At 55.8% G+C, this 12,548-nt stretch overlaps 1 protein-coding gene across 1 annotated transcript in view; it reads right to left on the bottom strand.

The window, feature by feature from the left end:
* Positions 1 to 493: 493 nt before the first annotated feature.
* The window catches only part of SMAD6 (SMAD family member 6), an 82,611-nt gene continuing 70,556 nt past the window's right edge, over positions 494 to 12,548 (bottom strand). Inside the window, exon 5 of the mRNA XM_045285657.1 lies at positions 494 to 1,507. Coding sequence (XP_045141592.1) covers positions 966 to 1,507 — 542 coding nt within the window. The 3' untranslated portion in view covers positions 494 to 965. The remainder of the gene's footprint in view (positions 1,508 to 12,548) is intronic.

Below are 12,548 nucleotides of genomic sequence, written 5' to 3'. Positions count from 1 at the left end.
CTGGGGGTGGATCCTGGCCAGAGCCTTACCCTGGGGCCCTGATGGGTTCCACAGGCGGTATGGTGGGCCCAAGGCCTATCACCGGTCGTTTCCTCCAGCCAGCTCCTCAAAGGGGTGAGTAGTTTAGCTTGCTGCACAGCTCCCAGATGAGGGGGCCTGTGCCTCCCTCATCAGACAGGGAGCTCCCCTGGGGTGGGACCTGCCTTCATCAGACTGGGAACTCCTAGGGACAGGGGTAGGACTTGTGCTTCCCCCACCAGACTGGAGTTGCTCACTCAGCAAGGGTGCCCTGTGCACTGCCCCTTCCTGTGGACACAGCACGGCCAGGAGAGGAGGATCATGGAAACTTCTCTGGCTTTAAGGATGAACACCCTGTGTCCTTCCTCCCTTTTCCAACTCATTCTTCACCCAGGAAAAGACTCAAGTCGTTTCCAGGTGCTTGATGGATCAGAAATCCACTGAAGACCATTACAAAAAAAAAAAAAAAAAGGTCTATAATGCAAATACTTTATTATCAACAAGTGACCAGTATTAGCTTTTTGGCTGGGTATTAATATTTCAAAAACCATACACCAAGCCAAGGCTTTTCCACCTAGCTCTGCTGTATCATTTTCTTAAAAAATAAAGAGGAAGAAAGAGGAAGAGAAAGAAAATATATCTGTATTGAAAGAATTATAAGCCAAAGTGCATCTTCTTGTTTTGTCCATATACACACATTGCACCATACATAAATAATTACATTGTAAAAATGACTCCATAATTACAAGTATAATATATATTTCCATATAATATATAAAACTTTATATTAAATCTAGGTAGATGATATTTGGGGGTTTCGGCGGCGGCGGAACAATGTCTCTGGGCTCTGACCCCACTGGCTACGGGCAGGCAGGCAGGCAGGCAGGTGGGCTGCAGCCGCCCTGCCTGAGCCCCCCCGCACGGGGCGCCGGCCTCTGCAGCCACCGCTATCTGTGGTTGTTCAGGAGAATCTCGAGCCAGCAGGGACAGGAGGTGATGAACTGCCTCGAGTAGCAGGGCCCCCAGCCCTTGGCAAAGCTGATGCGGACACTGTTGGGGTCGTAGGGGCCGTCGGCGGCGTCTGGCTCCGGCCCGTGCTGGAGCAGGCCCGAGCGCTCAAAGTCGAACACCTTGATGGAGTAGCCTGGCGGCACCTTGCGCACCACAAGGGCACGGCCACCGGGAGCATCCAGCGTCGGGGAGTTGACGAAGATGGGGTGCTCGCCGCGGTTGTAGGCCCACACGCCGTCGGGCTCCTTGCTGAGCAGGATGCCGAAGCCGATCTTGCTGCGCGTTCGCCGTACGGACTCGCTGCGCTGCTCCAGGCTGAGCTGGCCCAGGCAGAAGCCGCTGCCCTGAGGTAGGTCGTAGAAGATGCTGACGGCCTGGTCGTACACCGCGTAGAGGCGGCCCACTCTCGTCCGGTGCTCCCAGTACGCCACGCTGCACCAGTGGCTCGGCTTCGTGGCATCTGGAGACATGCTGGCATCTGCAGGACAGGCAAGCATAGGGCACAGGGCCGTTACTCGGGGTGGAGAAGTGGATGCTGCAGCCTGGGAATTATGGGGGGGCTGAACCTCAGCCCTCAAGAGCACCTCCAGGGTGGCCGGCTGTCCTCAGGAGGTTTATAGCACAGGGGGGCAGGCACTCTCTCCCTCCCTCTCTCTTCTCATGCACACACAAATGCTGTGGACTTACTGTGTGCAGGATACTGTGGATGCATAGGGATGAAGCACGCCTGACCCCGCTGAGCACAAGAATTCCACAGACATGCACCCAGACATTGGGCTTCAGCAACACACCAGGCACTATACCCTGCACGAGGGGGGCTGCAAAAAGCTGGTGAGGGCATGGAGTATTCCCACGAACTCTGTGAAGCCTCCTGGTATTCTCATAGCACTTAGCCCTCACAGATACTCTGGGGGTGGGGGGTGAGCCTCTGGGAACCAGCAGCCTTCCCAAGATCAGTTTCTGAGGGGCAGGGACAGCATCTGAACCCCGCTGTCTCCGTGTCACTCTAACTAGAGTAGGGTTAGTCGCTTTGACTCAGGGACCTCAGGTGACAGAGCTGAACTGCCCCACAGCTTTCTAGGCTGCCATCTCTACGGGAGGGGAGCACCAATGCTTTATCCCCTGGAGCCACCGGATAGGTTCGAACTGCCAATCTTCCCGTCAGCAACTGAGCACGTCAGAGTTAAATTAAAACAAGTCCAAATTCACTTCCGTTGAATCGATTTCCACTCCTAGCGACACTGTAGGACAGAGAACTGTCTCCGTGGGTTTCCAAGTCTGTAACTTCGTGGGAGCAGAAAGACCCATCTGTCTCCCATGGAGTGGATGGGGACTTCGAACTGCTGATCTTGAGGTTAACAGCCCAATGTGTAACCGTTACACCACCAGAGCTCCTCGGGTTACATTGGTTGAGGGATAAACCCCCCTTGGGTGGTGACTCACGCCTAGGAAACAGGGAGGAGAGCTGGACCCGAGTCCCTTGCAGCCTGGAATTATGGGATTCCTGTGGTGGGCTTGTTCTGCACAAATAAAGCCACCCTACTGTCCCTGCCTCAGCTTGATATGTTTCACTGAGTCTCCCAGGGCTCCCGAAGCTCAATTCTCTTGGCAGGAAATGAAGGTTTTCACCAGAATGGCAGCGACCTCCGTGAGTGGAAGCAGCTGAGGGTCTCAGCGCTCTCCATGGGGAGGGCTGGGGCGGCTCGAGTTTGCCCGCTCTCCAAGGTGTGCTGTCCCCTCACTGGGCCTACTGCTCACTGGACAAGAAAGGGTGGCCTGGAGGATGACGGGAACCTGTTCCCCTCCCTACCAGGAGCCCCTCTGCTACAGTCCCGCTGAGAACAAAGCAGAGGGCTGCGGACTGACAGAAACCCAACCAAACCCTGGGGAGAAGCACTTCTCCCAGCTTCACCTGGGAGCTTGGCAGCCCTGCCCAGCTCTGCCTGGAAGCCCGCAGGGAGCCGCTGACAGGGCCCCACCTGTGGCAGCTTTAGGTTGAGCACAGGCCCTCTGTCTGGTGTGGGGTCCCAAGTGCAGGTCCCCAAGCCATCGGAACCCACATCCTCCCACCAGGCTGGAGGACACATCTGCTTGCCTCGGTCTCCAACCGGCCCGGCAAGGTTCATGGCTAAAGGTCAGAAGAGGAGATGAAGAGACCTGGATTCTTAGCCAGAGCCATAGAGACCACTAGCCCACAGTAGGCGGTTAGTCCCAGCAGCAGGCAGCACAAAACAGCCCAACGACCTCGAGTCTAACTCCCCAGGCTGGTGTGCCATCTCCTGACACCAGGCTGGAAGGTCTGCAGGCCAGGAAGGCAGCCCCATGCTGCTGCCCAGTACTCCAACCCACCATGCCCACCAACTACTGAGAGCGCCCTTAGCGCAGCGGGCATGGGGGGTGGGAGGGCAGAGAGGCTGGCCTGCACATGCAGGGCGATGAATGACCAGGCCACAGGCTGGCTGAATGCCTTTTCCATGAGCTAGGCACTTTCTACACAATGTTCATGTGAGAGAGGCCCTCTCGGCCACTTTCATTTCATAGGGGAGGAACCCGAGGCCAGGGGGGGTGCCTACACTGATCCAGGGCACACAGATTGAGTTCTGGGCAGATGCCACAGTAAAGCCACGACACCAAGACAGTCCCTCTCTTCTTGAACCTCAGTGTCCCTCCCCATAGCCATGACCACTCTCAGAGTCTGAGCCCTGGTGACACGAGACTCCCTTCCGGACCTTGGACCCGACCTGAGGACTGGTATCGTGTGGCAGCCCAAGTGAGGGGCACCATGCCCACAGAGCACTGTGACCACGCTGGCCCCAACAGTGATGGGGACAGAGCCCAGGAGGCAGTCAGACTGAGGGGACTGGGGGGTGAGGTGGCAAGCGCTGCCTTCCCAGCTCAAAGTGGTGGTGGTGGGTGGGGGGAGGTATACACGGACTCACAAGGCTGAGTCCTTGTGGTTGGGGACATCCCTCCCCCTGCCCCACCATCACCCCAGGCTGTCCTCAAGCCCAGCCTCCTCCAGCTGTCTGGTTCGAGGACAGTGCCCAGGGCAGGCCCCATCCCCTGTGGCCCCTTTGGGTGAGCAGATGAGGTGGCTCCTCGCCAAGTCTTCTAAATTCCTGGAGGCAGCCTGCTTCCTCAGGAGGCTCTGCCTGACCATGCCCCTCCCCGCTGAGGTGGACATGGGCACACGCCTACAGCCTCAACTGTAGCTGCCTCCAGCAGCCCAGGGAGGGGTCTGTGCCACCTGTCAGTGGCCCCTCTGGTCCCGATTGATTTTTCGAGAGTTGTCCTCCCCCTTCTCACCCCGTCCCCCGGCAGGGTGCTTCTACTGGCCAGGGCACTGGGGACATGCAGGACGGGGAAGCCAGGACAAAACCCAAACTGGACAAACCCCAGGTCATGGGGGCCGTCCAACTCGCGTGGACCCATGTAAAAAGGAAGAGGTGAATACAATGTATCCCAAGTGTCTGGGCACTCCTCCCAGCTTCTTGTCCAAATCCTGTCCGGCCAGATGGCTCTGGAAACTGACCCCTCCCTCCATCCCCCAGGACAGTGGAGAGAGAGTAGGCAAAACCTAAAAGCTTTTAGGTCTCATATCTGATCCCAAGAGTGAAGAAGTGCAGATAAACCCCTGCACCACCAAGCTCGTGGCCTCCCCACATGCCCCCAGCCCCGGCGGCCTTGGGGCTCTGGAGCTTGAAGGGTTCCAGCCCACCCCACATGCCCACCCCTTAAAGGCGGGCACAACATTTTGGGCTTTCCCAGATCCATAGGTTGCTGGGATTTTTCAGTTGGAAGCAGAAATGACAGGATTGCCGTGCCTTTACTCTGCCAAGCACAGACTCGCCATCTCTGATGGGCTTTCACCAAGGGGCACTTACATCAACCAGAGCAGACGTTTACAACTTAGTAAAATCTAGAGTATAAACGTTTTCTAGCCCCTAGAATGGCTATCACCAGACAAGTGGAAAACTGCAGGGGTTGACAGGGGTGAGGAAGCCAGAGCCCTTGTGCACTGTGGTGGGAATGGAAGACGTGGCGCGGCCCCTGTGGAACGTGCCTGGGTCTCTCAGTGTCAAACAGAATCCCCTTCGTTGGAGCATCCGTTCTGACAGCACAGGGAAACCTGCCTGGTCAGGAGCAAGGCTCACAATCATGGTGGACCCCACTGTTCCAGCCACGGTCCAATTACCATGCCAACGCCACCCCCAGCGCGTCATTCCGACCCACGGTGACCCTACCGAGGGTTCCCGGGCTGTAATTCCACATGGGAGCAGACAGCCTCATCTGTTCTCCTGCAGAGTGACCGCTGGGTCCGAACTGATGACCTTGCGGTGGTTCTTACCCGACAGCGTCACCAGGGCCCTTTTCAATTGTCATCTGGCTCAGTCATTCCCCTGGAGAGGCCTCCACTCCCAGGTCTACGCCCAAAGATTTGAAAGTAGGAAAAGGAGGCACACAAACAGGCACTTGTACCCCAATGTCCACTGCAGCCGAGTCACAAAGCCGAAAGGTGGAAACTGCTAAATGCCCATCAAGTGATGAGTGACTGCACCCTCGGTGGCAAATACACACAACGGGACACTGCTCTGCCGGAGAGAACTGAATCTGGGACACAACGGAAACCAAACTCACAGTGACCCTCCGGGGCAGGGGAGAGCTGCCCCGTGGAGACTCTAAGTCCTTATGGGAGTAGAAAGCCTCATCTTTCTCCTATGGAGTAGTTAGTGGTTTTGAACTGCTGACCTGGGGTCAGCAGCCCCAACACTTCAACCACTTTGCCCCCAGGGTTCCTCTAGAAACCAACCCCTGGGCTGAGTGAGATAAGTCAGTAACAAAAGAACAAACACTGTACGATCCCATTTATAGATGAAATCGAGAGAGTGTGTGCAAATGCATAGACTGCGGTTTACCATGTGGCTAGAGGGGAGTGGGCAGCTACTGCGGGGGCTGGGGTGGGGTGTGTACTGCGTTTCCTGCTCTGGTTGATGAAAGACCCTGTCGAGTGGGAAATGTCCAGCAGTGTCCACTGAACGTAATTGAGATGGCAACTGTTGTTATGTGTTTTACCACACGAGAACCTTTCCCCACTACCCGAGCCTTGGCCTTTCGATGCAAACTTGGTCCTGAGACCGGCCTGAGAGAAACACCGATGACACCCACTGTCCTGGTGCCCGAGAGACACAGGTGCCTGAGGTGGCTTCACCAAGGGTGCACAACAGCACGCAAGGCCCTGGAACTGGAATCCAGCGCCCGTCCCAGAAGCCGATGGCTTCAGAGTGAGACGTGTCTAATAAGGCTGACGCCGTGGAATGCATGGGTGTCCCCTCTGCACACTGGAGTCCGTACTAATTGAACACCTCACTCACACATTCCATCCTGGGGATTTTTCTGGAAACACCGGCAGCAGATCAATTAGGTGCAGAAAAGAAGGCGCTGTCTGTTGATTGGTTCCAGCATGGATTTTACCCTTCAAAGGCCAGGGCCCCTTAGGGATGTCGGGGGTCATGGCCTAGCTCAGAGGGTCACTGTGGGAAATTTCAATGAGCTAGCAGGCAGCAGTGCCTTTGCAAACTGGAAAGCACTTTGCAAATGTTAAGGTTTGGTTGCAAGCCTGGCATCTGAGCTGAGAAGAATAAAACAGTGAAGAGCCTTGCCTGGAACAAAGGCAAGGCTGTGCTGTGCTCCCGCACACGCACATGCACACATGTGCACATCTGGACCTCATGCTGTGTGGACCACGCAAGCTGACCAAGGATGTCAAGTGGAAAACTCAAGCATGGGCAGGCACCACAAACCTAGGTCCCTGTGCGCTTCCCACCCATCTGACGTTTGCGTTGTCACTCATAGGGTGAAAAGGGACAGTCTCTTGCATAAGATCTTTTTCTCTTAGTGGCTCCAAGGCAGGAGGCTGTGGTCCCGCCATCTCCCACAGCCATCAGCCTAATTAGCAACCAGCTCCTTAATTGCAAATAAATACCGGGGAGTCAGACCCGAGTGAGCAACATCAAAGATGGCCATGCACTGACCGAAACTCCTGCTCACTAACCCCTGCTCAGGACCTGGCCTGGTTCCCAGCCAGACTCTGGGTCCTGGCCATGAGAGCTCTGGGGAGAGGTGGTCAGGGCCACGGCAGTCCAGCGCCCTGTCTGGGGTAGATCTGGCAGGGTGGCACTAGCCTGGGAATCAGGAGACCGGTTTCCTGGCAGAAGCTTGTAAGTCACCTATTGCTTCTTCCTTGGCCTGAGTCTTCCCATCCGGACCAGGCAGTTGATTCTTCCCCTCCAGCTCAAAAGGCCCGTAGTTGGTGCATGGTCACAGCTGCTCCTGTGATAACCACCCCAAACCAAAAACAGCTCAGCTGTCTTTCAACAGGAGGATGGACAAGCCAAAATAAAGTGAAGCCCGTCCTGGTGGCATCGTGGTTACGCACTGGGCTGCTAACTGCAGGATCAGCAGTTCGAAACCACCAGCCACTCTGTGGGCGAAAGATTAAAGAGTCCCAGTCTGGGAAACACACAGGGGCCGTTCTACCCTGTCCTACGGGGTCCTTGTGAGTCAGCATGGATCGTGGAGAGTTTGGGGTTATTTCTCCCTCTGCACTGAGACATGCAGCACGGACAAGCTTCAAAGGAACCACATACAAGGTGACATGCCATTCGCATCTCGGCGGGAGTCTTGAATGGGCAAAATGAATCCACGGGCACAAATCACAACGGAGATTACCTGAGGAGGTGGCAGCGACTGGGGCTGCAAAGGAGGAGGCTGCAGAACTTTCTGAGATGGTGAGATCGTTTGATATCTTCACTGGAAATCATGGTTACTCAAGTATACACCTTGAAACACGCCCTGACTATCATTTATAAATTTATTAGAGTCCCAGTGTCGTGGTTACGTGTTGGGCCAAAGTTTGAAACTACCAGCCACTTGGAGGAGAACGGTGGGGCTTTCTACTCCCATAAAGGGTTACAGTCACCGAAAGACATAGGGTCACGGTGAGTCAGCATTGACTCGGTGGCCATGCTCAGCTGTGAACGGAAAGGCTGGGTCCCTCCCAAAGGTGCCCTGGAAGAAAGGCCTGATCTACTCTGAAAACAAAAACATCCCAGAACCCTCTGAGACCCGAAGGGCAGCGTGCACTCAAGGGAACAGCTCAGAAGAGGCAGGGGAGGAGGGGATGGCCACAGGAACACAGGGAGGGCGTGGGAGAGTGATGCAGCCTCGTGGGGACTGCAATCAATAAGCTCAAACAACATGTGCACGAACTGCTGAATGGAAAACAGATCTGCTCTGTAAACCTTCCTACAATCCACAACAAAAAAATTAAAAACAAACCCAAACCAGTGCTGGACACCTCTATGGCCCAGTTCTACTCGGACACAGGTGGACAGGGCTGCCTCAGTGACACCAGGTGACCCACTGCAGGGCCATGCACCTCATTGGGCAAGGGGGATTCTGAACAGGTTGGGGGAAATGGGAGTGAAAGGTAACAGAGCTTTCCCATCAACTTTTGGAAGCCCTCACATAGAGGAGACTTTGGGAAAACATACCTTGGTAAAAGGCAAGTGGGAAGGCACTACTGGACGGGCCCCCTGTGGCGGCCCAGGACACAGCACCCAGGCCTGGCAGGGGTGGCCCAGCTCCAGGGTGGCGCCCACATTCCCACCGCCAGAGGGCAATGCGACGCCCGCAGCCGCAGGAGAAGACTTGGCCCCAACAATAGGCCCTCTCCCTCGCCAAGGATTGACATTCCTTCCCCTTGGCCTCTGGGCCCAGCGAGGGGTGCTGGGAACCCAACGTATAATTTTGTGGGGGTGCTGGAGCACCAAGGGACTGGCTGCAGTCTGGGGGGGGGGGGGGGGGGGGGGCAGGGAGTGCTAAAGTCCCAAGAAGAGCTTTTAGACTTCTTCGAATCAGCAGTTTTCTGTGAGAACAACGGGCAAGAGCCTTCCAATGCACGCACCCCCGGTGGCAGCCCACAGGCGCAGGGGGCTTGTTTTCCGGTCCCCTTCCCCTCCGGCCAGGGTGCCCTGGACTCTGCTGTGCCCGAAGGGAACCGGAAACGTGCTCGATGACCCGTGCCTCCGAGGCTGAGGGCATCTGCTCAGGGCAGTCATGGTGTTCAGGGCAAGAACAGCCACCAGAGCTGCTAGCTCAGAGCCCCAGTGGGCATGGAGGTCAGGCAGACCCCCACCCTGAGAACTGGGAAGAGATGCTAAGAACCCCGGGTGGTTAAGTGACTTGTCCCGTGTCACCCAGCAATCTGGTGGCGGGTCTGGAATCGCCTTTGTACAGGGCCGTGTCTGGGGCCTCCAGCCCTTTTGGAAAAGTCCCTCTCCTCGTGCCATGCCTGCGGCTTCCCGTTCCCAGCTAACCAGCAGCCTTTTCATCTTCGGCTCCCAGGCCTGGGAGTAATTACGTGGCCCTGCAGCTGGTTAACCTAACACCCCTTTCAAAGCCGTGTGTGCCCATTAGATAAGTAGTTTTTGTTATCAAACTGGGGGGCTGGAGGGAGTGTTTTCCACTTAACCTTCCTTTGTCTTTTTTAAGCTGCAAAAATGGCTTCAGGTTTTGCAGCAAACGTCGCGGAGATGCAGCATCAATTAAAGGCTCTTTTACCCTCCCCTTTGTTGAGGGAGGGGGAGGCCAGTCCCTTAACCGCGGGGCTGCGCAGTAAAAGCAGGACAGGAATGTGCATAGGGCTATGCTAATGGGCAACAGCCTAGAGCGAGCCCCAACTCTTTCCAACAGCAAAAGGGCTCAGTTGACAGAAGTTTCCTCCCGTTCCCGCCCACCTGGCCCTCCCTGCCCCCACCTCAACTCCAGCACCTTGGGCTCCCGGAGGAAGCTGGGCTTCCAAAAGGAAGTTCCTAATCGGTCATTACATCACGGTGGCGGGCCACCACCAGCGTGCCCACACTGACCTCAGGGGCTGGGGGCTGGAGACTGCTAACCCCCACCCTCCATGACACCTGGGCTTTACCTCGACCACAGGGAGGGTGCCGTCAGAGAGGAGGAAAGAGCTCAGGGCACACTTGGTCGCTACGGCTTGAATTCGAAACCTCACAGATGCCAAAACCGAGGCCCAAAGAGGCCCAGGGACTTGCCAAGGTCATAGCGGAAATTCGCGATCAGGGCTACTCTCCTCTGTACGTGGTGTGAGGCTACGGGGCAGGCTCGGAGCCAAGCGGTCTGAGTGCAAACACCACGCAGCAGCCACGTAAGCAACAGGGAGATCACCTCTCTGGGCCTCAGTTTCCACACCTGTAAAAGGGGCTGTGCCCAGCAGATTACTGCGAAGGTGGATTGGGATGAATTTACAGTGTGTCGTAGAATGCTGGCTCAAAATAAGCGCTCCTTAACAGCAGCTGCGTTTGTCCCCGCTGCTGCTGTTTCAACGCCACGAAGTCGACCAGGACGCACGCTGTCCCCCAAGTGTGCCCATCAGAACTGCCCCAAAAGGTTTCCAAAGGCTGTGGGACCTTCTGGAAGCAGCTCGCTCTAGGCTGCAGTTATCCTAGTGTGTAACCCTTTGTGCCACCCTTATTATTACTACCACAGTCTCATCTGTGTACGTGCCTATTTTTTGCATAAGTCACCGAATAAGCTGGGTAATCCTGTAGAGCTCATAAGGGTATTCATACGAGGTAATAACACCGACACAGGTAAGGTGTGCCAAGAGAGTTGAGGATCAAGGAGAAGTCATAGTAATAAAGCACAACCTACCTTTTTCCAAACGCCAAACTCACTACCATCAAGTTGTTTCTGACCCCTAGTGATCCTGCAGGAGTAGAAAGCCCCATTTTCCTCCTGCAGAGCAGCTGGTGGTTTTGAACTGACTACAGGTAGGCACCCAACTTGCAGTCACTACACGATCAGGGCTCCTTCCAAATGTCAGATGGGGGTTAAAGGCACTACTGCCGACCCACTCAGTCATTTCCCTTGGAAGAAGAGGGAGCAGAGGCCCACCTAAAGTTAGGTGGTGCCTCCCAAGGCATCCTCTAGGAAGGGGCAGAACTGGGATTTGAACTCAAGTCCACTGAGGCTTGGCGATACGGAAATACTTGCATGAGTCCCAAGGGAGCAACTTGGGGGCTGCAAAACCCCAGAAGGATTTCAGGGTTAGTGCAGAGGGGCGCTGATGCCACAGCCCGGCCACCGGTGTCCCTTCTGAGCTACTGGGGGTGGGGTGGGGGTGCGGGCGCTCTGTGCAGCTGTGCAAGACGAGATGTTAAAAGGAGACTTGGTGCCACTGCCCTTCCACACGCCGCCCACCACCCTGGGAGGGCGGTTGGTTTTCCCAAATGACATGCCTCATACGAGCTGCCTGTGACCCCCAGACAGCACTGTAAACCCAAGTACATCTCTGGTTGTTCAGTGTAGTTTCTCCAGCACACTCAGAGATGCCACCATTCAAAACACAAACAGCGCTTTCTAAAGGTGCTGCAGTAAGAACCCTGACTTGGGGAAGGGTCTGCTCCCCTAGAGGATGGGAGGTGCTCTTCCTGTCTTACCCCTTTGGAACCTCACAAGTCCAAGAGGCCAGTTGTCCCTGCTGAGAAAGGCCCCACAGCAGGGCAGCTCGGGAATACCCAGCCGGCCTGATCTTGGGCCCCCTTCTCTCTGCTGGACCCCACCCGTTGCCTCATCCGCTCGTGCTGTTCTTTCGGGTGGTCCTAAAGGCTACCCCAGAGGGGGTGTACTGGCGACAGCCAGCAGCCGCCTGGCTGGGCCATCACAACTGCCTGGGAGAGGCCTGCTGGGCTCTGCAGACCAGCCATTCTTTCAGCCTCACAGCCCAACTGCTGGCCTGATCAGTCACCGATGGAACAAAGTGGCCGCCTGGGCTGAGGCTGGGTAAGGTAGTATGCCCCGCCCCACCCCACTCCCAGTAACCCTTTGTCCCAACCACACTCACTTCTGCCAAAAAGCCCTGCCTAGGGGGTGGGGCACAAGTCCCTAGCCAGGCAAAACTACGCAGGCTGTCCCAGGCCCCAGGTGCAGGACTCACCTCCCCACCTTAGCGTCCCGTGGTACAAGCTACCTTTTTAATGACAACACTCTGCAGGCTGCTACAATCTCTGAGGGTCCCACTGAGGCTGGTGTCAGAGCTATCTCCTTCATCAAAGCGGGAATCGATCAGACTCCACACCCCAAAGCTGCCTGGCTGGCCCATGAAGCCCAGAGGAAGCAAGAAGGGAGGTCTCCTCAGACCCCAGGGTGGGTCAGGGACAGTCCAGTGGAGAGAATTCTTGGGCCCCGGAAGGCGGACGGGGTGGAACGGCGAGGCAGTGAGAGTATCTTGGGAGAGTGCAGCTTTTAAAACCAGGCCATATTCTGAAGGAGGAACAAAGGGCTCTGACCTTGGCTCCCAATTCCAAGTCTTCTGTCTTATCTCTCTCTTTTTTTAATTATTAAAAGATTATTTTATTGGGGGCTCTTACAATCCATACATCAATTGGATCAAGCATATTTGTACATATGTTGCCATCATTCTTTTCTAGACAGGTACTTTT

Source organism: Echinops telfairi, unplaced genomic scaffold, assembly GCF_000313985.2.
Source record: "Echinops telfairi isolate 266 unplaced genomic scaffold, ASM31398v2 ScPeMD7_7475;HRSCAF=8513, whole genome shotgun sequence".
NCBI lineage: Eukaryota > Metazoa > Chordata > Mammalia > Afrosoricida > Tenrecidae > Echinops > Echinops telfairi.
This window is presented reverse-complemented; position numbering and strand designations above follow the sequence as displayed.